The 25,753-nt window shown below is 36.8% G+C and overlaps 1 protein-coding gene across 1 annotated transcript; it reads left to right on the top strand.

The window, feature by feature from the left end:
- Positions 1–9,728: 9,728 nt before the first annotated feature.
- On the top strand, positions 9,729–19,269 carry LOC141434023 (uncharacterized). The gene is made up of 4 exons (XM_074096231.1): positions 9,729–10,834; positions 12,423–12,566; positions 13,864–13,994; positions 15,703–19,269. The coding sequence occupies exons 1-4, from the start codon at positions 9,895–9,897 to the stop codon at positions 15,838–15,840; spliced, it is 1,353 nt and encodes a 450-aa protein (XP_073952332.1). The 5' UTR covers positions 9,729–9,894; the 3' UTR covers positions 15,841–19,269.
- Positions 19,270–25,753: the final 6,484 nt, after the last annotated feature.

Here is a 25,753-nt window from a genome sequence, read left to right on the forward strand (position 1 = left end):
AGCCACATAAGAAATGTATTCTAGCAATGGGTGTGCGAGCCGCACCACTGATGTCAAAGTCATAATGGTTCAAATTAAAATTATACAATTTTTATGCCAAGGAGGCCGCTTACAGAAGCTTGGCAAGCCGCAGGTTAAGTATAAGAATGTAGATAGTTGTAGACCAAAAACAAGACGCGTTATGCGGTCATAATGCCCCTTTAGTACGCTTTGCTACTTACTACTTTAATATGCCTTTATTTGTATCGGGGCATTTCTATTTAAAGTTGTATCCTTAGTAAAGTTTATCTCTCCGATTTCAACAAAATTTCGGAGGTAGAGGCACTCAGTCCATGATTCTGAGCTGAAAATTATTTAAAAAAATCGTAACAATACGGACACACCCATACTATATTTTGGGGACACATCTGGAGACCCTGTTTTTACAGCTCGGAATCATGGGCTGAGTCTACCTCCCAAATTTTGTTGGGTTTTATGCCCGGTTCACATTATTCCAGTAAAATCGTGCCAGTAGCAACACATTGCGGGGTCACAATCCAAACGAGTTACACAAGATCGATCGAGCACCGCAGTGTCATGCTACTGGAACGGTTACTGGAATAATGTGAACCGGGCATTTGGGGGCGAAATCTAGATCCAGCTCTAGCTGGATCTTACCATTCGAGACAACAATATTTTTATATTTTATACTTTTCAGTACGCTATAGTAGACATACGACTGAATACTCGTACATTGCTCTACCAATCCGGTAAGGGTAATAGACATTTTTAACCGACTTCAAAAAAGCAAGAGGTTCTATGTTCCAATGCTTGTATTTTTTTTATGTATGTTTACCGATTACTCAGTCAATTGTGGACCGATTCAAAATTATTTTTTTATTCGAAAGAGTACTCTTCTGAGGTGGTCCCATTGCTACCAAGTCAAGATTTGATGATGGGATCCTAGGGAAATCGAGGGCAAACCTCAAAATTTATAGGTGGTGTATAACGATTTTCACATTTTTAGCATTAAGATAAGCATTAACATTCAGAAAGTATTATTTGGTAAACTGAACCTAATGAAAAAGATCGTAGATGGCCAATGGAACTCGTCAAAGCTAAGTAATGCTCGCGCTTCTATAAACGATCATGATTAATAAACCTAGATAAGCATCTGATGCTGAAGCCAGAAGGTAGGCAACGGAACTCTGTTATAAACCAACGTAACTAAGCCGTGTTTGGACTTAATAGAATCGTTGTGAGATGTAGGTACTTTGGCTACCAATTACTAATAAGTGAGAAATAAAGAAAAATTTTAACAAAAAAGTAAAACCGACTCCAAAAAAATAAAAAATAAAAAACAAAAATTGGAACCGACTACAAAACCCTTGAAAATATTTTTCTAGGTAGGTACCTACTAGCTCGAAGTCGGTGACTCAGCACGACCCAGCAGGAGTGATTGAAACCCATAGTAGGTATGTAGGTGAGGTAGACGACTATTTGTTCCACTCCTGCTGGCTCGTGCTGAGGCACCGACTTCAAGCTAGTAGGTACCTACCTAGGAAAATATTTTCAAGGATATTGTAGTCGTTTCCAATTTTTGTTATTTTTTTGGAGTCGGTTTTACTTTTTTGTTAAAAAAATTCTTTGCAATTACATGTACAACCAAAAATTATAGGTCGGATTAAAAATACATAATTATTAAAATATTTTATCCCAAAATCCTAAAGAACCCTCTTCATCCGAGTTCGACTCGCACTTCCACTTTTTATCCCGCTTTTGCCCGTGGCTTCGCCCGCGTGGAATTCGGCTATCGTATGCCGTTCTCTCGGGAAGCGTGCATTTTTCCGGGATAAAAAGTAGCCTATGTCACTCTCTGACCCATAAACTCTATGCCAAATACCTATCACCTCCATCCATTGCTCCGTTTCGACGTGAAAGACGGACACACAAACACACACACTCGCATTTATATTATTACCTAAGTATGGATGGATACCCTCCGAATTGGAATTGTACGTAAGGTACCTATTAAGTGACGGTGGTCTTCATAAAATGTAAATTTATGAATATTAACGATGTTTTCTTTAGAATTTAGTGAAACCTTAGAATTTCAATTCAGTTGCTCGACGACCTAAGTAATGGTTCTTACCAACAAAACAACGATTAAAAGATAGTACTTAGGTACTTTTATAATCTTTTCTTAAAAATCTGTTCAAATCGGTTTTCTTCCTAAGTTAGTTGGTAACCTCAAAATCTACACGCGGCCAACAGTCATTTTAAATGAGTATTATTAATGTTACATTTGACTTCACGAAATACACGCTTATTTGTATTCGGTTCGTAACATTAAAATTAATAGTTATAGCCCCCAACTGTTGGAACTCTTTGTTTGCTGACGAAGTTTCTGCGGTGACCGTTCCAGGAACATTGTTCGTAAGTAAAGTACCTAAGTATATTAAGTAAACATCTTCAAGAGAAGAATGATTATGAATCGTTCAGGAATTATCCGCATATTTCACGTATTTAATGAATAATTTGCTTCTTCACGTTAGTTACTTTATTGGATAAGACAATTTAAGAAAACTAAGTACCTACCTATAAAATATGTACAGATAAAACTATGAAATTATAATATTCATTTATCGCCAAATTATAGGTTACAAAATTATCATTTTATTGTAGTGAACAGGAACGAATTCATATGAGCAAATAGAATAAAATTAACCAGCGAGGCGAGTAACGATTTTGGCCCCATCTGCCTGATGGTGATGGCACCTAATGGTGAGCTACTTATTTAGTGTATGATCTTTGGTCAGTTTTTAATAAATAAATAAAATTTTCCCTGCGTCTTAGCTTCCGAAGGGATACAAAAAAACTAAACCAGTACGAGTCGAGAGCTGCGCACCGACAGTTCCATACAGTCATAGGTAAAAATACCTGTAAGTACCTACACAACAAAATGTAAAAACTTTTTGATATTGGACAAATTTTAAGTTTAGGTTGGATGTGTTTCGTAAATGATGATAATTACTTTATCTCTGATTTTTTTTCCTAATTACTTATTTTTTAACTTATTGATTAAATTTAAAGGGATCGTGTTTTGATTCAACAAAAATATGTCAGTAGCGACGCAAAATAAAGATTAAAAAAAAGTAAAACTTCACGTTCAAGTAGATCTAAATAGCCTCACGTAGTACCAGGCAATAAGGAAAGAACAGAGTCCGATCCGAGCGGATGTCATCCGGTATGCCAAGCCTTCCGGGCATTCCTAATCCAGATATCCGTAGCTGTGAGGAATTCCAAATTTGGACCTTTAGACGTGGTGCATAATGCGCCAGTTATACCTTACCGCGCCACACGCGATGTACAAGACGTTTACAACCAATTTATTGTTGCAAATCGCTCGCGGTACTGTGAAGACTTATTCACACGTAGAAGCAGTTCCGTTCGGAGTTAATACGAGTATTGTACACGTACAAGTGAATTATGTTTATGTATGAGTTTGTTTGTTTGTTTATGAACATAGACTGTCAAAATTGTGAAACCCTGGTATGTGTCCTTAATCCTTACAGGGATTTTCTATAACAGTCCTGCCTAAGCGACAGAGCAAAAAGTGGTAGGTATACCTTTTTTTTTATTCGACTGGATGGCGAACGAGCAAGTGGGTCCTGATGGTAAGAGATCATCACCGCCCATAAACATCTGCAACACCAGGGGTATTTCAGATGCGTTGCCAACCTAGAGGCCTAAGATGGAACCTACCTTTAGGCAAATACTACTTTATACTGTCAACACTAATATTACGAATACGAAAGTAACTCTACCTAGCGTGTCTTTGTTGCCTCTTCATTGTAAAATCACTGAACAAACTTGGTAAAACGGTCATGGAGATAGTTTGTACATTGAGGCACAAAAAGGGTTACTTTTCATCGGGTTTTTTATAGTTCCCGCGGATTAACGTTAAGGGGATATTTGCGCAGACAAAATAACGTAGACGTAGTTTACATATCCTCCTAACTTTTTTAACAGACGTAGTACCTACTTAAAACCTAGACGTGGTTCACCAGCTCTGTCATTTTGGATATTATTTCAAAATTCTTAAAATTCTTTATTCAATGAACAATTTGTACCTACCTTATTCTTAGTGTTAATTGGTCCTTAATAAAGTAGATACTTACACGAGGGCACGACGCTAAGTATATATTTCTGCCTTTCTTTTTAGGGTTCCGTACCCAAAGGGTGCCAACGGGACCCTATTACTGAGACTCCGCTGTCTGTCTGTCTGTCTGTCTGTCTGTCTGTCTGTCCGTCTGTCCGTGTCACAGGGCTCTATCTCTTAAGCCGTAAAAGTTAGACACGTGAAATTTTCACAGATTATGTATTACGTAGTATGTATTACTGTATATCTAGAACAAACCGTCCAATTAGGTAAGTCCAACTTCGAGAAGGAGGTCAATCGTCGAATCCAACTCGGATGGGCAGCGTTTGGGAAACTCCGCAATGTCTTTTCGTCCAAAATTCCTCAGTGCCTTAAGACGAAAGTCAATGTGTGTTGCCAGTGATGACATATGGATCCGAGACGTGGTGCTTTACTTTAGGCCTTATAAATAGGCTCAGAGTTGCTCAGCGAGCTATGGAGAGAGCTATGCTTGGGGTTTCTCTACGGGATCGAATCAGAAATGAGGAGATACGTAGAAGAACAAGGGTCACCGACATAGCCAAGCGAATTAGCTCGTTGAAGTGGCAATGGGCGGGCCATATAGCACGGAGAGCGGATGGCCGTTGGGGCCGAAAAGTTCTCGAGTAGAGACCGCGGATCGGCAAGCGGAGCGTAGGACGTCCACCAACAAGATGGACGGATGACCTGGTTAAAGCTGCGGGTTCACGGTGGATGCAGACCGCTGCCAACCGAAGCAACTGGAGGTCTGTGGGGGAGGCCTATGTCCAACAGTGGACGTCCTACGGCTGAGATGATGATGATGTATTACTGTGGCCGCTATAACAACAAATTTTAATACTAAAAATAAAGTAAAGTTACAAATTAAAGGGGGTCGTCAAACAAGAAACGTGTTTTTTTTCAGCGTTCTTTGGTTGCTAGACGTTTTTAGCCGTTGCTAAGGCGACCGAGTTGCCTAGCAACGACTAGCTATTTCGGTTGAATATTTACCTTTTAAGTTTGCGATTTTAATGATGTTTTATAAAAGCTTCGATAATTATAATATAATGACTGTCTGATTTATTCCTTTTTGTGCCAACGCCTCGGTCGCCAACCTAGTGCTTACATTTTGGTGATATATTTTTATTAACTTGTAATGTAATGTAACTAGTTATGTTTGTTCGCGTGGAATTAATATTTTAACTTATTAATATAAAATTTTAATTTATTAATATTTGAAGTGGATACCTTCAACCGATTGAGCTGAAATTTTGCATGCATGTATAAATCCGATGACAATGCAATATTATTATGACGTAGAGCTGATCTGGTGATGAAGTTAGATGTTTGCCATAGGAACTCTGTAAGGCAAAAAGTACCGCCAGCAGAAGAGCTTGTATTAGAATTTTTAACAAAAAATTATTACTGAACTTTTTGTTTTTAAAACATTGTACGGAGGTGCGGAACCCTTCATACGCGAGTCGCTCGCACTTGGCCGATTTTTTAACATACTTTATACATACTGCCTTAATGATTGATACAATGTGTTCTGTTCTTTATATCCTAAATTTTAAAAATATAATTGTTTTTAGGGACTTAAACAACACAGACCGTAAAGGACATTTTTTAACGAATTTCCTTACGTGGATTATACTAATCGATAGAGAAAAAAAAACTGTAAAAGATGCCATAGAGAGTGTCTTTACGCCCTCTGAGCCTCAAGTTATCGATAATAAATATCACTTGCTTTGAAGTTTTCTCATTTAGTTATTATTCGGTCCGAGGCACTTTTGGACTGAAAAAACAATGGAAAAAACACCCACTTAATGGCAAAACTAAATCGTATGTGCTTTCCTTTTACTATTCCCTAACAAACAACGGCAAGAGAAAACGAACTGGGATTCCTCCAAGCATCAATTCGCACGAATGAAAGACCGCAAAATGAAAGGCATTGCTCTGGTTTCGGATGTGCTTAACATCTGAGCCCTTTGGAAGCGCTGTTAATTATTGGTCCAGCACGGAGCACGGCCGGGCTTTGCCAAAATTGGAGTGCAAACATATCAGTTTTCTGAACGCTGTAATCTTGTACAAACATCTCAATAACACTGCAGTGTTTACTTGTACGGGAAATAAACTGCTGCCCTGTACTTCGTGCACGCTTCTGCTTTAATTTGCACGCACGCAGCGTCACGTTTAGTTTAGGCATCTGAGAACGCTGCTGCTTTTTTTAACACGTTTAAGTAGGTATAGGTATCTGTTAGCTTCTGTTACTGTGTTTATGTACTCATAAATGCATGTAATGGATTCTTTGAGCTTCATTTTCACCCACTTTTTTGTGATTGTGGCGATTGTAGCGAGCTCTAATGTTGCAAGGCTCATCCCTAGCCGGAACTACGCGCGGGCGGCCGCCATAATGCATTTGATGTCTCTCGCTGGCTCGCAACTCTCGCAAGCTGAAACCACACTATCCAAACTAACTGTAATCAATAAACTGTAACATGAAATTAGCATGAAACTTGTCAATTTTGCTTGGTTCTGATAACAATATGATAATTATGATGGAACTAAATAAAAACTAGAGACAGTAAGTCCCAGGCAGAACAACGTAAGTACCTAGCTGTGTTTGGGCCATTACACTACTGCGCAAATACTTACTACTGTGCATTAACTTTGATCAAAATTACATATAAATCATTTACCTACAGCTACTTGCACGAGCACGCTGTAGATAATTACCTACAGTCAGCACAACGTACAGTCAGTAAATAAAACTTGAATTAAAAATGATATTCTTAAATAAATAATGTTCTTAAAACTCATTGTACTCGTATACTTGTAATGAATTGTGAGCAGTATTGTATTGGTTAGGTACATACTTAAACGTTTACCATAAAGGTGAGAACGACAAATACCCTCACGTTTTTAATCGTAGCTAATAACAATGAATGCCATCGCGGCACCACTTAAAATTGTATGAAAGAAAATGTGTAGAAGGCGGTGTTTTGTCCCGAAAGGCGGATTCGTCGTCGGAATCTCGACGGCTGGTTTAATTAGGGGTTGTAATGAATGTCGGGGCACGTACGCCTGTAAACGCGGCCCATTACCTGCATAATTCACGCAATGATAACAATGGCGGCGACGGTGACACCTCTCGTAGACATTGCAAACAATGATCCCTTTTCTAAATGTTTTTCTGGAATTTTGGTGGGGTTGGAGTCAAATGAGTTGTGTTGAGTGGTGTTTTTAATACGCTGAAACAAAAAGGCACCTACCACACAGTAGCTGCGAGGTTTAGCTAGCTATATTAGGTACGGGTTACGTTTGTAAGCGCAATAGGATTTTTCTACTACTTCCTAAGCAGTTTTCGTAACATATAACGAAAACTTGTTAGGAACAAAATCAACCTGTTTGATTCTTGACACTTGGCTTTGTTTCTGTATCTATATAGGATCGTACTTAGTTCTAACCCTGACTAGACATTCAGTAGTTGATTGTGCAAAACTTATGAATAGTGCAAGTGCATAAAACGCGAAATTTTACCCTGGGCGTTTATATCCACCCAAGCTGCAGGCGAGGGTTAATAGTTAAGTCGAGGGTAAAATGAGTTTTATGGACTTAGATTGTGGGGAAATTAAACAGCACTGTGGAAACAAAAGTTCAATTACTAGGTAGGTACTATTTAATACATGCATTGTTAATTTATACCTAATTATAAAAAATCTCAAGCTTCATTGTTCTTGGCTGTTGACGCCTGGTCTTAGTTAAAGATTTTACTTAACATTAGAGCATAAAAAGAAATTTTGCCTATGTCGCTTAGATTCCGCCCGCATAAAACGAAGTTTACGATTATGAGAAGTGAAAAGTGCTTTTTAAACGTCTCTGAATCCACCCTAGTATTAAAATGTTTAATTACACAATGTTTAGTTTGACAACGTCTAACGAATGCCATTGCCTAAAAACAAAAGTTAAAAATAAAATTGAAGCTTCAAAAAGATTCCCGCGAGTTTATTAAATACGTTATGGACGACAATAAGTACCTAAACAAGAGCAGTAGGTAAATACTTTTACTTTTAAAAGCTTTTATTTCTTCCTTCATTAATTCAGCTAAAGTTAGCCGTACCTAAAGCAAGCCATAATGCATTCATAATTATCTATTGTTGGTCAAAATAAATATGATAAAAACAAGGCCTTAGAATAATGTAAGTACTTAGGTAAGCTTCTCCTATCAAAACGATCTATGTGGTAAACTTACCTAATCCTTACCTAATCGCAGTGCTTGAACTTTTGGTTTCTGGCGTTAATTAGTAGTGCAGCAGATATACTGTACACTCGGCTCTGGGCTGGACTATAGTGGTCGGCCGGTTAGACGTCAATTCTGACCTGACATGTGTCACTTCCATACTAAATACGTCAAAAATCAAAAACATTGACGTATTTAGTAACAGGGTGACAGGTGTCAGGATTGACTCTTAGCGGCGCCGACTACTTATAGAACGGCATCGTATGCTGACGCGGTTGGCTATGAGTACGGTGATCATTTCTACTCTTCGACTCTCAAGCTAGTTTCTTACTCCTATGTGCCATGTACCTGAGGCCTTATTGTCTAACACACTTGAAATCACATTTTTTTTACCACTTCTTTCTATCGCACGGTATAAGACGAGGGTAGAAAAAAATTGTGAGTACTGTTTTATTTCGTATTTTTTTGAAATTTCTGTGAAAATCGTAGATTAAAAGTAGTACCTATTATAATATAACACACTAGCGCCTGTTACCCGCGACTCTGTCCGCGTAGAATTCCATAAAAAATATATCAAAAAAAATAAGTCCCCCACCTAGCCCCCGCCACATTTTTTTCGCGGACGCCATATTATTATTATTATGTTCTTTATTTTTTTTTCATTCTTAGGTTTAGGTTTTTATAATAGTTATAAAAAGTAAAATACAGAAAAGTACATACAAAATAAAAATATTATAAAAACCTAACCTAGTTTGCCGCCGGTAACGGGGCAGGGTACCTCAAAATATATATTGAAATGCTTTTGAAATTTCATAAATTTTATGTAAGTACTTACTTATATCACTCCGACAGGTTATGACGAATCTAATGATAGGTACGAATACTTACCACTTACAACCTCAATGTTATAGTTCCGCCCAGCCGTTTAGGCTGCAGCCAGGACCAAAGAAATGGACACACATACATACGCTCGAAAAACCTCTAACCCTCCTTCGGGCGGTCGGGTAAAATATCCCTCTGAAATGCCTGGTATCGCAAGCAAAGCTTTTAAATGCATTGTTACGCCATCTAGTGATGGTTACCACATAACAACAATGACTTATGTTTTGTGATTATGCATGAAGATTGCTTACACTTTTACTAGATGTCACTACTATGTCAATGGTAGCCACTTATCTTGGTAGCCACTATTACGTTTGAAAATTAATCTCAAGATTTAGATTACTTCACTATTATATATCTAAACCTATGAATATCTTCGTGTTTTTTTTTTAGTGAAGGTACAAATTTCACACTGGCAATGTCGACAAAATCGACGATGATTTTTCATGCTGTGCTGGGCTGTCACTTGTCAGTGTCAAATAAATGCTAATTTGGTTTCGTTCGTGGCTCGGAATTCGTTTCGTTATAGTGTTATTTTTCTGATTTACGCGTGTTGGATAGTGCTCTATGGTGTGGTATTTGCTCATGACGTGAAGGAAATACAAACAGGGTTTTGTTTTAGTATTGCGAAATTATGGAAATTTCACTATTCCCGAAAATGTTGCGTTATGTGTTTGTTATTTTACTGGTCAATACTGGTCCAAGTTTTGGTTTACCTCTAGAACAGCAGACTGGTAACGGTACAATAATGATTGGTAACCTGCTCAGTGAATTAGCCAAGGGATGTAAAAATGAATTTGTGGCAGGAATTATTAATAACAAATTGGATGAATGCGATCTAGGAATACCACCAATCACTGAAAGTTCAATTCGATGCTCGATGTTCTATGATGCCAGCGCTGTTCTATGCAACTTAACTACCAACACTTCGAAGCTGGCAACAGATTTCGCCGTTAAAACGAAAACGAATCAGGACTTATCCAAGTTCTGTGATGAAGCTGCTCATTTTAATCTGCCTCCTACAAGATTTCTAACAAATATCTCCGAAGTATTGCACAAAGATACAGCCTGTACAATAGTTTGCGCAGACAGCTATATTTTGAGTGAGGACACTAGTTTTTACTGCAAATATTACAAGTGGATGTTAGAAATAGTTCATTCACAAACTGCTCCAGTTATTAACACTCCTATGGGTAGACAAGTGGCAGTTGATGGACAAAAGAAAATAAATGATACAGCGGTTACCAATGTTGCCAGCGCATTGGAAGGATTACCAAAAAAGAATGAAGATAAAGAGACTTCATCGGACACTAATAACAAAGTATCAACTAATGGTGTGGATACCAACCAGATTCCTGTTGACACAGCACACCCAGAATCATCAGTAGCACCATCAGGCCAGAAAAAAAAGCTTAATATCTCTGAAACAGCACTGGATAATACGAACTCATCGGCAAATGGTGGTATACACATAGAGAATGTTCTGACTGATACTGGTATTGGTCACGGTATTGAGGCCCCAATAAAAGGTGGGCTTGATGGAGATGAAGATGACCAAGGCATGGAGAGAGAGGGTATACATTTTTATTACCTAATATAATTTTTCTGATATTTTAAACATACATAGTTCCACATGCCGATCCCATACTTCTCAGTTTAGTGATTTTGAAAATTATTTCAATAAATTTAAAGTTCTCATTTCATTGAAAAATGTGTACTCCACATAGAACATTTGGTAGTTATTCTTACAATTGATTTGTACTTATTGAAGTATACAAGGACTTACGTTAGAACTATAATTAAATAAATAAAAGGTAGGTATTGATTGAGTCATAATTTTGCATTGCATACAGGTTAACTCAAGGTTAAGAGGAAGTTAGAATTGGGCAAGTAGATATTATTATAAGGGTTTAACATTTATAGTAAATATTTAATCTGTGTAGCATAGTGAACAAACCTCACTTGTTTTTGCCCAACTATGGCAGAGCCAAAAGAAAGGGATGGCTATATAGAGAACTAGAGATGCCACGAATATTCAGATACTATTCAGTGTTCGGCCTATTTAGTCACTTTTATTGGTACTCAGCCGAATAATGCACACTATTCGGCTGAATACCGAATACCAAATCATGAAAAAAAGGCACGTCATATTACTTAAGATTAATGTATTCATTACCAAAGTACAATAATTTAATAAGTTGTTGTTGTTCATCAGTGGTAAGTTGTGATGGATAAAAACAAGCTTTTCAGCATTTGTTGGTAGCAATTTATTAACTGGTGTCATTTTATAAATTTTTTGACGAACAAACAATTGAAAAAGAACTAAAGAACAAACTTCTCTGCAAAATAACAATATTATTATTATCCCTACTTAATATTATAAATGCGAAAGTAACTCTGTCTGTCTGTTACGCTTTCACACCAAAACCACAGAACCGATTTTGATGAAATTTGGTATATAGGTAGTTTGAACCCCAAGGATCAACATAGGATACCTTGTATTCCGGTAGAGGGCGCCACCGCGCGATAACCTAGATCCGCGCAGACATGGTCGCGGGCATAACCTAGTTATTTATAATTATCTGACGCATACCGGGAAGTTATTTACTCGTAATTGAATTAAACAACAGACAGTCAATTAAATTCCCGCCCGCGCTCCCGCATGCATCGCAACGAGGGAGACAGGTTGCAACTCGTCTTATTCTTGTTTACGCGCACGACAAGCATGTATTTTGTGCCGAATATTCAGCAGCAGAATATTCGGCGCTTCGGCCGACAGCGTTGCCGAATATTCGGTATTCGGCCAAATCACTACTCGTGGCATCTCTAGTTATATATCACTGAACCAGATAACTACAGTCTAAACCAATCTCCAAGATTGAATTCCCCACAGGTAGCTAGCTCACTTGAAAAAGAAAGCGTTCTATGAAATAGTATTCAAATGAAATACGCATTTTCCCATAATATCTGCTATTATTGCCCAATCATGGAAATTTGGAAATTTGGGGTCATAACAATTTTCAATAATTTTCAGTTGTCACATCAAAAATAGCAATTATTTCATTCTTGTATCATAAATTATTTACATATTTATGGATGTGATTTATTTATGGATGCCCCCATACCAACTTGATATAACACACAGTTTTTTTTTTTTTTTAGAAAATGAAGATCAAGGGGACTCTGATAATGGTGGTGAAGGGGTAGATGATATTGATAATATGGAACAAAAGCCTGTTCATAGTGACAAAAAATCTGTTAAGGATAAGGAGGCACCAGCACTAGATTCAGAATCATCTCGTGCAGGTAGGTAACCAGGCTTTTAACGCTGCTTAAGTGACTAAATAAGAAACAAACAAGCTGAGATATGTGGGCATAGGAGAAATTCGTGTCTGTACCCCTGTCCAGTGGTGGTGTAGCGGTATAGCATGTGGCATGGAATGCCGAGGATCTGGGTTTGATTCCCAGCGCTGGTCTATTTTTCTGGTTTTCCTGTGCATCTATGTTTCAGTTTGTATTTTCGATATGGGTTTTATGGGATGACCGTAAAAGTAACAAAAAATACAAAAAGACTCCAAAAACCAATCTTAATTTTTTTTTAAATAGAAAACATTAAGTAAGTACAGAATACAAACTAGCTACTTAATTTTCTTAATAATGTTAAGTTATTATTATTATAGTTACCTATGAGCTATTAGCTCAGACAAAATAAAAAGTAAGGACAGTATTCTGCAAACAACAAACTTAGAACTGAAACAATTACTTTGGTCACCCACAACCTTATGACAGCTATGTTTGCTTGCTTATGACAAAAATGTGTATGACCATATTTTGAACTCAACCAGAGCTCATCTTCAGACAGAGCAACACAACCGTTCACTATGCTATGCTACCAGATGTTACACAAACAAAGGTTAAGGTTGCGGGTGAGCAAAATAATTATTTTAGTTCATTGATATGTACCTCCGCAAAGTAACACCTGATTCAATAAATTAAACAAATTGTGGTCTGATAAAAGTATGGGCCAGTATATGTGGACTGCATTTTAGCTACAACGTAACTGCCAACAGCAGATTGCGCATACATTTTTCATTGCACTTCCAGTGAAGTCGGCACAACTGTGCAAGCGGCGCGGAGCTGGCGCTGCCAAGAGCGTAGTCAGCGGTATCGGCCATTTTTGAAAAAATATTAGTTTTTCTTTTACAAATATACAATTTTACTCGCAAATGTGATGAAAAACTTTGTATGTCGCACGGGCGGTACTAGTTCCGGGTTTCGGAGTTTCGTTCGTAATTTCTTATTTACCGCCCTTAAGACACAATGTACTATTTTTAAATACCGTCTTTTGCCTTAGGACGGCAGAGTTGCAGTTGGAATGCAGTCCATCTGTACTGGCGCTATGCCTCACCTTATACATATTACTAGTATAAATCAACTAGGTTTATTGGCAATGTAACACCTTCCGGAACATTATTATTTTTATTCAACTGGTTATCCATACCTTGAATTATGAACTTGTTTATTCAGTTGTGGATAGCAACTCCATTGAAGTTACTAGCCATATTTTCCAATATTTTTTAATATTTGAAATTTTGATTTTCAGATAATTATGTGAATACAATAGATGAATATACGGACGATGATGACCACTTCTTCCCCTTCTTCTTGACTGCGGTTATAGTTGTTGTCGTGCTTTACGTGTTGTATCACAATAAGAACAAAGTAGGCAAAATGGTGAGTACAGCATAAGTGATATTTTAAATTTTGGATTGTTTAAAAGTTTCGACCAATCTTAGACCAATGTGACTATTGTAATTAAATTGTTTTTGTACTCGTGATAACGAACGAATTTATAATTCCGGCATGTGCAGCTTTCTTTCATTTATTTAAAAAAAAATCTGGTTTTATTTATTTTCACATGTATACATGTATATATAGTACGTCCTGGAAATTTGCAATCATTATTCGACCACTCCTAGTATCCGATTTTTATACCTATTTTACAAGCTGTTGCTGTTGCCCGCGACTCCGTCCGCGTAGAGGTTGAAAAATAGTTTACATCCTATTCTCATACCTACTGAATATACACAAAAAATTTCGTAAAAATCGGTCAAGCCGTTTAGAAGGAGTTTGGTCACAAACATTTTTGATCCGAGAATTTTATATACAATATTTGATACAATAAATATAGTCAGGGTCGCCGTCATGGAAACCGATGTGGAGGACTATATATACCTACCTACGCAGGTGGTAGGACCTTGTGCAAGGTCCGCCCGGATTGCTACCACCATCTTGCTCGCTAATCCTGCCGTGAATCAGCAGTGCTTGCACTGTTGTGTTTCGGCGTGGAGAGTAAGACAGCCGGTGAAATTACTGGCACTTGAGGTATCCCATCTTAGGCCTCTAGGTTGGCAACGCTACCCCTGGTGTTGCAGATGTTTATGGGAAGTGGTGACTGGTGATCTCTTACCATCAGGAGAGCCACTTGCTCGTTTGCCATCCAGTCGAATAAAAATAAAAAAATCTGGTAGAAGAAAATTCTGGTAGTCCGGCCAGAATCTGCGCAAGACGGAACTCCTCAGCAGTTAATGGCATCGAGTCAACATTTGGCATGGAATTGTAGTTTGGTCACCATAAAATAGAGCCAGCAAGAAAAATAACCAAATTTTTTTTTGACAGTAGGTACTTAAAAACAGTACGAGATTCAGCTATCCGTTACTTCATGACAGGTTAATCTAGGCAAAAAAACAAATCTGTGATGATTTAAATGTTACGAGGAATGTTTTTCTTGTCTCGGTGTGTTTGTTAATCATAGTCCATCTTATCTTACCACCTGGTAATAATTGTACCTACCTACTCAGAATTGCAAGTGTATGGTAATTTTTTTTCGCCTGCCCTAGAAACATAGTATAGTTATTTGAATACCAAATCTTTCTACATATTATATAGTATTGTATACTGAGAAATCTACATAATATGTACCTATATAGAGTTCTACGTACCTACCTATATTTCCTGCTACAGCGTAATTGGCTTGGATCGGACGATTTTGACCAATATGATGTCGATGGATTCGTCTTTGTTGCACATTGTGTAATTTCTTTTCTCAGTGTTTTAATTTTAAGCTTACTATACTAGTTCAATCTACCTTGATGTTTCGCCTGTATTGCAATAACCTTGCTTTCTTGCAAAGCAATAAAGACGGTATTTACTCTTTGTATTTTATAAATTAGCAACTGGTCGCTTGGTTCGGGCTTAATTTAGCAATTTTCAGCAACTTGATAAAGTCGAAACAAAACACTACTTGCCTGCTATAAAATTGAATAAAACAGCCCATTTAAATAACCAAACAAAACAGAATACAAGATGTGAATATTATCGTGTGCTGTGTGCAAGCAAGAATCTTGTTCTAGTATTAAATAAATATCTTTTACGTTTCCAGTTCTTCGGGCTGATAGTTGAAGGCCGGCAATCCGGCCGGCGGCGCACCAGCCGTGGCCACGCGTACCGCCGCCTCGATACGCTCGAACAGGCCATGAGTGCCAATACTGCAGCTCCTCCCAGCAAAATCATCTATTGAAGCAACAGTTAAGCCTCCCAACACTTAAGACTTGCTGCTCTCGAGTTAACGTATAGTAAGTATCACATACTTTTTCACTTCGAATGCGGCTGACAGAAACACCACACCATAATCATGGAAATGACGCAACAGAAATTCGTCATGATTCGCAATGATATTTAGGTTCTACGCTAGCTGATGCGGCTTGCACGGAGCGGTTGGACGCCTTATGAAAAATAGTATGAGCAGCACTAACAGCAAGTGTCACGTGCGACAGATTTTAGCTGTACCCGCACCCATAGGCGTGCGCCCGCTCCGTGCACCCGCGCCAGCTGGCGTAGGCCCTCATACGCCAAAACGTGACGTAATTTCTACAAAGGTGTTGCTCGTAACTGAAACAGCATTCAAGTCGTACCTAATCTCGTTGAAGTTAGGTTGCGTGATTTTGGAAAAATGTGCTTTACGTTTCCGTCATCTTTCGTTCAGTGACAGTCGAAGCATTTGAATGCACAAAATGCGTTAGGGGCATGCCAAAGTTTCGAGCCTCTCAGAAATTATACTTACTTGTCACGTTGGAACAAGTCCGAAACTCGAGGACGAGGATCAGCTAGATAGATCACTAACCGACAAAGCTAACTTGAGAAAAAGCTCAGTCTTGAGGTGTCTTAAATAAAAATCAGAGGTGACTCTCCAAACTGTGTGTGCATGCAATATCTGTAAGCCATTGTCAAGTATCAATGAAATACACACGCTACTAGTTGGACATTTATTTAAATTGGGCAAGGGAAACATGCACTGCTTTGGTCTTTTAACTCTTGATCAGGTCTGTGAACGTATGCTTCCAATACTTCACTAAAAAAATTAACCTTAGTGCCTATGTAAACTACTTATTGACTGTATTTTCGCTTTAAATTTCCTGATTAAGGGTTACTAGATCTAGCAACGTTATTGTAAAAATGCAACCAAGTGGATGCACACCTCTTACTGATTTTGCCTTGCTCCTTATTTAACTAGTCTGAAAATGTAATGCTACAATGTCGACAATATATAAGTCAAGGCATTTTTTTTAATTACCTCTCGTCCATTGCTACTAATCTGTAATTTTATTAAATAATATCGAATTAAGGTTTCGTCGATACGGCTTGTTCATTGCTCGAACGAAAATGGTAAAAGCGCCGAAAAGTTTTTATTCCTTGTGATGTAATTAAATTAACTTCCTACTCCTACGGAAACTTGGAAATTTTATTATTAATTTTAGATTGAAAATCGTTTAGGTTTATTGTTCATATCAAATTAAGCAACTTGGACGACTTTATAGTAGCAGTAATTGTATCAATTTAAGTATATTGAAATTATTTTTGCTTTGAAACAGTAAATTCTTATTATCATTTTGTTCTCGCCAAATGCTGGCTGGCTCAAAAACTGGCCGAAATGCGACGCATAGCGTAAGTAAAATAAAGATATATTACGCCATAAGCATATTAACTTACTGTTATAAAGTGCCATGCGTCAAAATAAACCACAGTTAAAGAAAACGTTTTGTATGAAAAACGTTTTATATACAATCTCGAACTAATCCTCTGAATATTTCAAAGGCACTAAGGGCAGTCTCTTTTATATTATCTTGTGTAACAGTACAATTAGTTAATTAGCTATAAATTACCCATCCATACTTAACTTCATAATATCAACACGTTACTTTTATTACTAGCACTATGAGATTCCAAAATTACTGAGTAAAAAATCAACACAACAGAGTTTCTTGGTCGTTTTGGCTCCCGGAACCTTTTGGGCCATATAATACGGAGCAATTTTAATCCCCACTAATATTATAAAAGCGAAAGTAACTCTGTGTCTGTCTGTTACGCTTTCACGTCGAAACCACTGAACCGATTTTGATGAAATTGGTATATAGGTAGTTTGAACCCCAAGGATCAACATAGGATACCTTTTATTCCGGTAGAGCGCGCCACCGCGCGATAACCTAGATCCGCGCAGACGAAGTCGCGGGCATAAGCTAGTTTTAAATATGGCAGCAAGTACAATATTTAGAGTAAGGATGCATAATTGTCGAAATTATTTCATTATGTTTCAAGCTGTGATGAAATTTTTGGTATTTTTTGTAGTTTTGTACGTAGACGTTTAAAAGTGTATTTAGAATATTGAAAAGTTACTGTACTACATTATTTACCATTTAAATTTTCACATAATTATAGTAGCAATTACATACTATCGTTTCATATCTCACTTTGATTGTAAAAAATCCACAATTCTGGCTTTTATAGTAGATACATATGTAGTTCCCTTTGACATTAATAGTGCGTATGTAAATGGTTATTACATGTAATTTAAACGAACAAAAATCAGTGTTAATATTAATATGCGATATGTTTTAACATCACTACCTAATAAATGCTACAAAAACTTTTAAAAAGCATTTTAAATGTGTTTTTTTTTTGTCTTATTTGTGCGCCGCCGTTTATGTTATTTTGGACATGAAAAGTCTATCGTGTATCCGAAGTAGACGATTTACAGATAAATACCTATACACTTTTATTTTATGTAAAGATTCAGTTCGAATTAGGGTTAACGCAGCACTATCTTTTTCGTAGTAAAAAGTACCAATCGCTAAACACACGAGTACCTAATATTTATCTCGACGTTTCGACCACATTACAGTGGCGGTCACGAGTCGACAAGTGTAGGGTGTCAAGTCTGCCTAGCAGCGCGAGTCTTTCGAACTACCCGAACTTGATCACAAAAGCGTGATAAGTCCTGTTTGTGGTATTTCAACTATGAGCGAAAATCACGAAAATTTAAAACATTATACCAAGTTGACTGTTCTATGACTAACATAGAGCCAGTTAGACTACTACATATTCTTTACTTAATGGCTTGGTTATACTTTTTTACATACCAAATTCCATCTAATAGATGACGGCTTATAAAGTCATCTGGTTTAATAGGCCAGAAAATAAGATTGCCAGTCAATAAGCATCAATTAATGTTTTGTGTTGTTTTTGTTACTTATTCTTATGAACTGTATACAGTCGGCTGTTTTTTTAGCGAAACCAATGTCGCTCGCACGCAAGTAACTTTGTTATATATATAAAATGCACTTTTCTATTGCTTTGGTTGTGATAGTAGCAATATAGAAATAAGTTTGGCGCACTTATATGTGAACGAATTTATATTTGTTCTAACGACATATAGGTAGGTACTTTGTTTTCATTTTGGCTCTGTAAGGGCATGATAATTAGTATTAAGATTCTATTTATTTCATTGAAAACTTTGTTTTTTCGTCACGTGTTGTATCTATGGCACTGTCTTAAGTTGTATTAATATTTTTTTCTTATGGTATACATAATGTACAAGTCGACTTAATAATGTATAGTAAGTTATATAATTATTGTCAACTGGATGACTGGAAATAAAGATTAAAAAATTCAACGCTATTTCATTGTACGATCTTTACTCTCCTGTTCATATAACCACTTATTAACTCTATTTTAACAGACTTTAATAAAAAGAAGAGCTTATCAATTCGGTTTAATTTTTTTTATCACCGAACTCTGAGAAGATGAGAATTTATGTACCGATTTGGTCCTCTCGCCTTTTGTTTTTCTTATGGCGCGGCGCATTGTAGTAAATTTAACTAATGGCAAGCAAGATGAGCCTCAACCTGCCTGCCTGCCTGCCTGCCTGCGCCGCCAAGATTTTATGAGCGGTCGCTTGGCATAAAAATTATACTGATGCCATGCTGAATTATGCAATGCTGAAGCCCGCGGCTCCATTGCTAGAAAAAAATTGAGGCCCACACTGCATAGCAATATTGTTGCAGCTGTTGGTGAATTACACAACGGAAATTTGGGCCCGATTGAGTACGATTAAATAATTTTAGCGATTTTGTATTTAAAAGTACTAATACCTCCCACTAATATATATATGTATATTAGCTTGTACTTGATTTTAAATAATAATAAAGTTAAGATTGGTTTTTTGGAATCTTTTTGTATTTTTTATTTCAATTCCAAATTTTTTGTTACTTTTACGGTCATCCCATAAAACCTGTATCGAAAATACAAACTGAAATATAGATGCACAGAAAAACCAGAAAAATAAGACCAGCGCTGGGAATCGAACCCAGGTCCTCGGCATTCCGTGCCGTGTGCTATACCGCTACACCACCGCTGGACCCAGCTTTGTCCAGCTGGTCTTATTTTTCTGGTTTTTCTGTGCATCTATATTTCAGTTAGTATTTTCGATATAAAAATAAAGCTTTGGTGATCTCGACACTAGCGCCATCTTTTAAAAAGGCAGTTAACTAATGCTCCGCAATTTTCACAGGGGCTATTCTTGCCTTGTGAGTTGAGACTCCTTCGGTAGATGGGGCGTTGCCGACTAGTTTAGCATTTCAGGGAAGGAGTTCAAAAAGTTAGACATTGTTAGCCCGAGGCCTTATTGTACCTACACACTTGGATCACAAATCGTTTTCACTACTAGGTAGGTACCTTCTAGGGACCTTTTCTGTCATAAGTAGGTCCGCTTTGAGACGAAAAAGCGATCGCGACGAACGTCAGTGCGTTAGACAATAGCGCTGCTGTATTAAAATAAAAACAAGTTTGCTTTGCGATAGATAGAGCTAATTAGTTACCTACAGCTAATGGCATCAACTTAATAAAATTTGGTATGCAAATGTAGTTTGAGCGATAATGCAAGTACAATCATCAAAAATTACAGTCAGCAAAAAAAGCTTGTATTAAAAATGATTTTTTTACCAAAAAAAATTTTTTAAATGAATTTCAGAGGTCGCTATCGCTTGATAAAGTTTATAAAAAAACGTAAATTGGCATCAATACAACATGTCCCGATTGTCCCGGTTTTGTATTTAGTTTACTTTTAGAACATCTTGGACATCTTGGTGTATCAAGTAAAAGAAATTCCCGAGCAATCGCCCAGGAATCCCCTCTACTCGATACACCCCCCTCGCTTCACGACGGTTACTTAGTTAATTGTGAATGACTTCAGAAATAAATAGGTACCTAAAAAAAATCTATTTCAGTGTCATAGGTACATATCTGATACGGTCAATTCACGAGCCACCATAGAAACTTTCAAAGGAAAAGTCATTAACGTTTTTTCTTGTAAATTAATACGATGTCACTATGACGTTTACTGTGAAATGGTTCCATGGTGGCTCATTCATGACTTAAAGTCCTTGACCATACCTACCTACATATACCATACAATTTACTTATATGCAGTAACGGATGAATATTTTTTATGAGTGTAGGCCACGCCTAATAAATTAAAATAATAATTTTCTCGTCTTCGGAAAACTGCCGCCCCTAGGACGCTGCCGCCCCTAGAACGCTGCCGCCCCTAGGCCGCGGCCTATGGTTTATTGACATCGTCCAGGACTGCTTATAATATAAGCAGTATTGTATATAAGCCTTACATGGTAGAGTTACCGCTGGGAGATTAGAGCGAGAGAGAGAGAGGTACGTTAGAGCGGGATAGAACGACGAAATTTTTCTGACACGTTAGTTAATTTTGCTTGAGAGAGTTATGCCTAAGCATCCTCCAAAACTCGCGTGTTCATAATATATAACGTGCTGTGTTGTATTAAACTAGAAGAATGAGCAACTCCACCCAGGAGATCCACTTGCTCGTGTGCCATCCAGTCGAACAAAAAAAAAAACATGTAGGTATAGGGAAATTAACTTTAGTTAAATTTTATTCGTAGGTTAAATTCAATACTTACTCACAATTCAATTATACGGTATTGTGTTAAATAGTTTGACATGTTTTGTTTTTTCAAATGTATTGTATGAACTAATTTAATTTTTTTGACGATTTAAATTTTATAATTATTGTAACAAACAAGCGCAAATACTCAGCTTTAACAAACTATCATGAGTTTGCGGCGGTTGCTTTCGAGACAATGGGTCCATGGTCGGAAGACACAATTTTTTTTATCAAGGACTTATCTACTCGTCTGGTTTTGGCCTCAGGTGACCCCAGGGCTGGCACTTACCTCTCGCAAAGATTAGGAATAACAGTTCAGAGAGGTAATGCTGCCAGTGTCTTGGGGTCAATGCCCGGGGCAGAAAATTTAGATGACGTTTTTATTTTGTACTTAACATAGTTTAGTTTATAAATTGTTTTAGTCTTGGATGTTAGATAGTATTTATTGTACACAATATTGTAGGATATTATTGCATTAGGTACATTTAAACTTGCAAATTATTTGTAGGTATGCCTGTGGCCCCTGTGGGCGAAACATACTGATACCAATAATTACGCTGTAACACCTTGTGTATATTGTAACCACCTATTTTTACAAATAAAGATACTTTGACTTTGACTTTTTTATGCTTTAGTTTTTGATAGCTCGTAAAAATATTCCATTGACATTTATGTGGCTGCTAAATTACATTAAAATTTGTTCCACAAATCTGAGCAGTTTGACCCTAGTTTGATAAAATGATTTTCTTTCTTTCCTTCTATAAAAATGGAAATAATGTACGCAAAAATAGCCAAAAAGTAAAGGCGCAACAAAAATAATCTCACCTGAGCCCTCTTGGGTCTTCTGCGTAGGTATAAGTGAGGCATCAATCTTTAGATGTCACTGAGCCTAAGAGGTAATATTCCGATGCTATTGGGCAAAAATAACATCTTATCCATAACCACAGGATAACCACAGTACCTAGTCCCTTAACTCGGGTCGGTAGGTAGGTAATTAACGTAGTATGTAGTAGGTAATGACAGTACTGACTATTTCAGGCAATAGTCATCAATAGCAAAGGAAATTTGTTGCAATGTGAAAATTCTACTATATTAAGCTTGCCTTGGAAATACAAAAGCATAGGTAAAGGTTTTACCATTATCATCATCATGTCAGCCGAAAGACGTCCACTGCTGGACATAGGCCGCATCCACCGCGATCCCGCGATCTTAACCAGGTTGTCTTCCGGTCCGTGGACGTCATTCGAGAACATTCTGACCCCATCGGTCATCAGCACTGCGAGCAGTGTGCCCCGCCCACTGCCACTTCGTCGTCGGTGACCTTAGTTCTACTGCGAATACCTATCATCATTTCTGATTCTATCCCGCAGAGAAACCTCACCAACCGTAAGGTTTTACCAACTTGACTCGAAATGCATATTTCAGAATATATGTGTTTGACATTGGAAGACTATTACATCCAGTTCATTTAAGTATTTGACGGTGGAAGCATTTTACACTTCCACTGAACGTACCTAGATAGTATAATACTTACCTAGGTAAGTGCCTTTTGTGGCGGCCTACGCACAGAATAAATGTGGTTATTTCCAAATCTGTAAACATTTCTCTGTTTTGTATATAAATAATTTACACAACATCGATTGTATCCAGAGATCCAAAAATAGGGCTAACCAGCAGTTGAATTTGCCTTTCGTATACCGTCTTAGCGACCCTAATAAATTTATGTCAATGTTTAGGGCAAAATAAATCAGTTTCACCATGAGACAGTTGGATTAATCCAAATGTTGATGTGTTTGTGGGTTGAAGTCATTCAAATACTTAAGTTGCTTCTTTTATTCAATGACTCGTACCACCATTATTACCATTTTGGTAGGTTGTTATTGGATGAAGAGACCGGCGCAAAAGCCACGACGATCTTTCTAAAGAAGCAAATTTTGGATTAAGTCACTCTTTTGACAACCTCAATTAATTGTTCTTAACAACAAAAAGCTTTGTTTTCAAAAGTTTAGGTACCGCACGTGTAATGAGACGTGATCAATTGTTTTGAACAGTGGGTATTCAACTTTATAACCCGTAGTTAAAAGAGCTATCACGTGCTGAAAATTCGGTAGGGTAAACCCTCCAGTGAATGAACACTTAAGAAACTTTTCTACTTTGAAAAATCACTACTCTGTACTTATTAATAATTATAATGGTTTTATGTAATTTAATCAATCGTTATTTAATAAACAAGAATTTAATTTCTGCGATTTTTTATTACATGTGTATAGTTTTTGAGTTGTGGAAGAATTTATAAAAAAGTACCCAAAAACCTAGTAAATGAACGAAAAAGTTAATGAATGAACAGAGTAAAACCCAGTGAATGAACATTATTTAGATATATTTAATCAACATTTAGAAAAGCATTTTTTAACATAAAACGAAGTCTTCTTTTTCAGTTATTATTATATAAAATCTTGAGGTAGGTACAGCACCTTCAGTATTCCAATTATGTTTCTGTATTACAAAAATAAATTATATAATTCTATTAAAGTAGGTACAAATTAAGCACCTTAATATCTTGATTAATTAAGCAAACATTATTAACCTTTTTGTGGTCCAACTACAGCCACATAACGTCACTACTTTTTTTAAAAACTCGTAGCTCAAAATAGATAATTTTTCCGAGTGAACTTTATAGACATTACATCAAGGTTCAATTTTGTTGACATATTGATTTTAGATAAGTACGAAATTTTTTCAGTGACGATAATCCGAGCTTTATAATAAAACTTAATAAATAACAAACATTAAACTCTATTGATACTCGTATTCTAATCAGTCTGTAATCAGTCTCTAATAGTTAAAAGTATCATCATTTGGGACAAAAAAATCTTAACAACCCAATTTTTAATTATAGATTGTGGCTAATAACAATAAGCAACTTACTACAAGCAAAATCTACATCATTTTTTAATCATTTTTAATTTATATAAAAATAAAAATCGATCAAAATAAATCAATAAAACAAAAAAAATATATAATTATATAGTAATTCATGACAAATAAAAGGTACACATTAACTGAACAATTGTTTTAACTGTTCCTATTTCCTTTCCTCGCAATCCCCATTTTCTCCTCGACGTGTCTATCCACCCTCGTTGTACCGGCTCGGGTGACTATATGAACGTCTTGGGTAAAATGGCTTGTTTTATGCTCTTGTTGTACAATCTAATATTATTAACAAGTTCATACATAGGGTTAGTAGGTATCTAGTAAATGAACAAAGCCAAATTTCTATAGTCCATTTACTAGATTTTTCATTCCTATGAATGAACACTAGTGTCCCAATACTAGTTCAAAGAAACAGAATCGTTTTCTATGCAGAATCTGAAAACACAACCTTAATACGATTACGTTAACATTTAATTTTAGGAAAAAAACTATATTGAGCCGACACCAGTAAATGAACAGACTGTTCATTTACTGGTTTTAGAACATTTGATAAGCCAGTAATGGAACACCTAAAAATATCAACTTAACCGCAAAATAAGCCACTAAAGAGTACATTTATAGAAGATTTAACTCTTAATCTAACCAATAGCTAAACTTTTTAGTGGTATACATGAAATAAGCAGTTCAAATGTTACTCCAAACATGCACTGTTCTTACCTGGGATCTAATTTTTCCATACAAAACTTCAAAAGCAGAAATACGTGAACTTCAAACGCCTGCCATGTTGAAATTGGCCGAAAATAAATTTACCGATTGTTGCCATTGCATAGTAAATCGAGTTGCCGGTAAGAAAAAAAATACGACAGTTGGTGGAAATGGCTATATTGCTTATTTTAGGCAAAAAACGTGATTTTGTTCATTCACTGGGGGGGGTTCATTCACTGGAGGGTTTACCCTAGGTACTTATTGATTTCAAATTTTACTCGTATTCGTTGAAGAAAAGGCACCAAAACAATCGTCATCTTTTCTAGACCTTTTCAACTGTTCATCGCCATGTTTTTGAGTTCAATAAATTCACCCTTGGATGAGACTGCGTGGACAAAAAATAGCGATGATTGTTAATACTATAGTACTATAGTACCTACTCAACTCAGCTGTGGTGTGGTTAACGTTTTGGAATTTTTCGGTCACTTCCTGGTATCCGATTGAGTTAAAACTTGACATTCTTGATAAAACTTGATATGTAAGTTAC

The sequence above is a fragment of the Choristoneura fumiferana genome, chromosome 13 (genome assembly GCF_025370935.1).
Source record: "Choristoneura fumiferana chromosome 13, NRCan_CFum_1, whole genome shotgun sequence".
Taxonomy (NCBI): Eukaryota; Metazoa; Arthropoda; class Insecta; order Lepidoptera; family Tortricidae; genus Choristoneura; species Choristoneura fumiferana.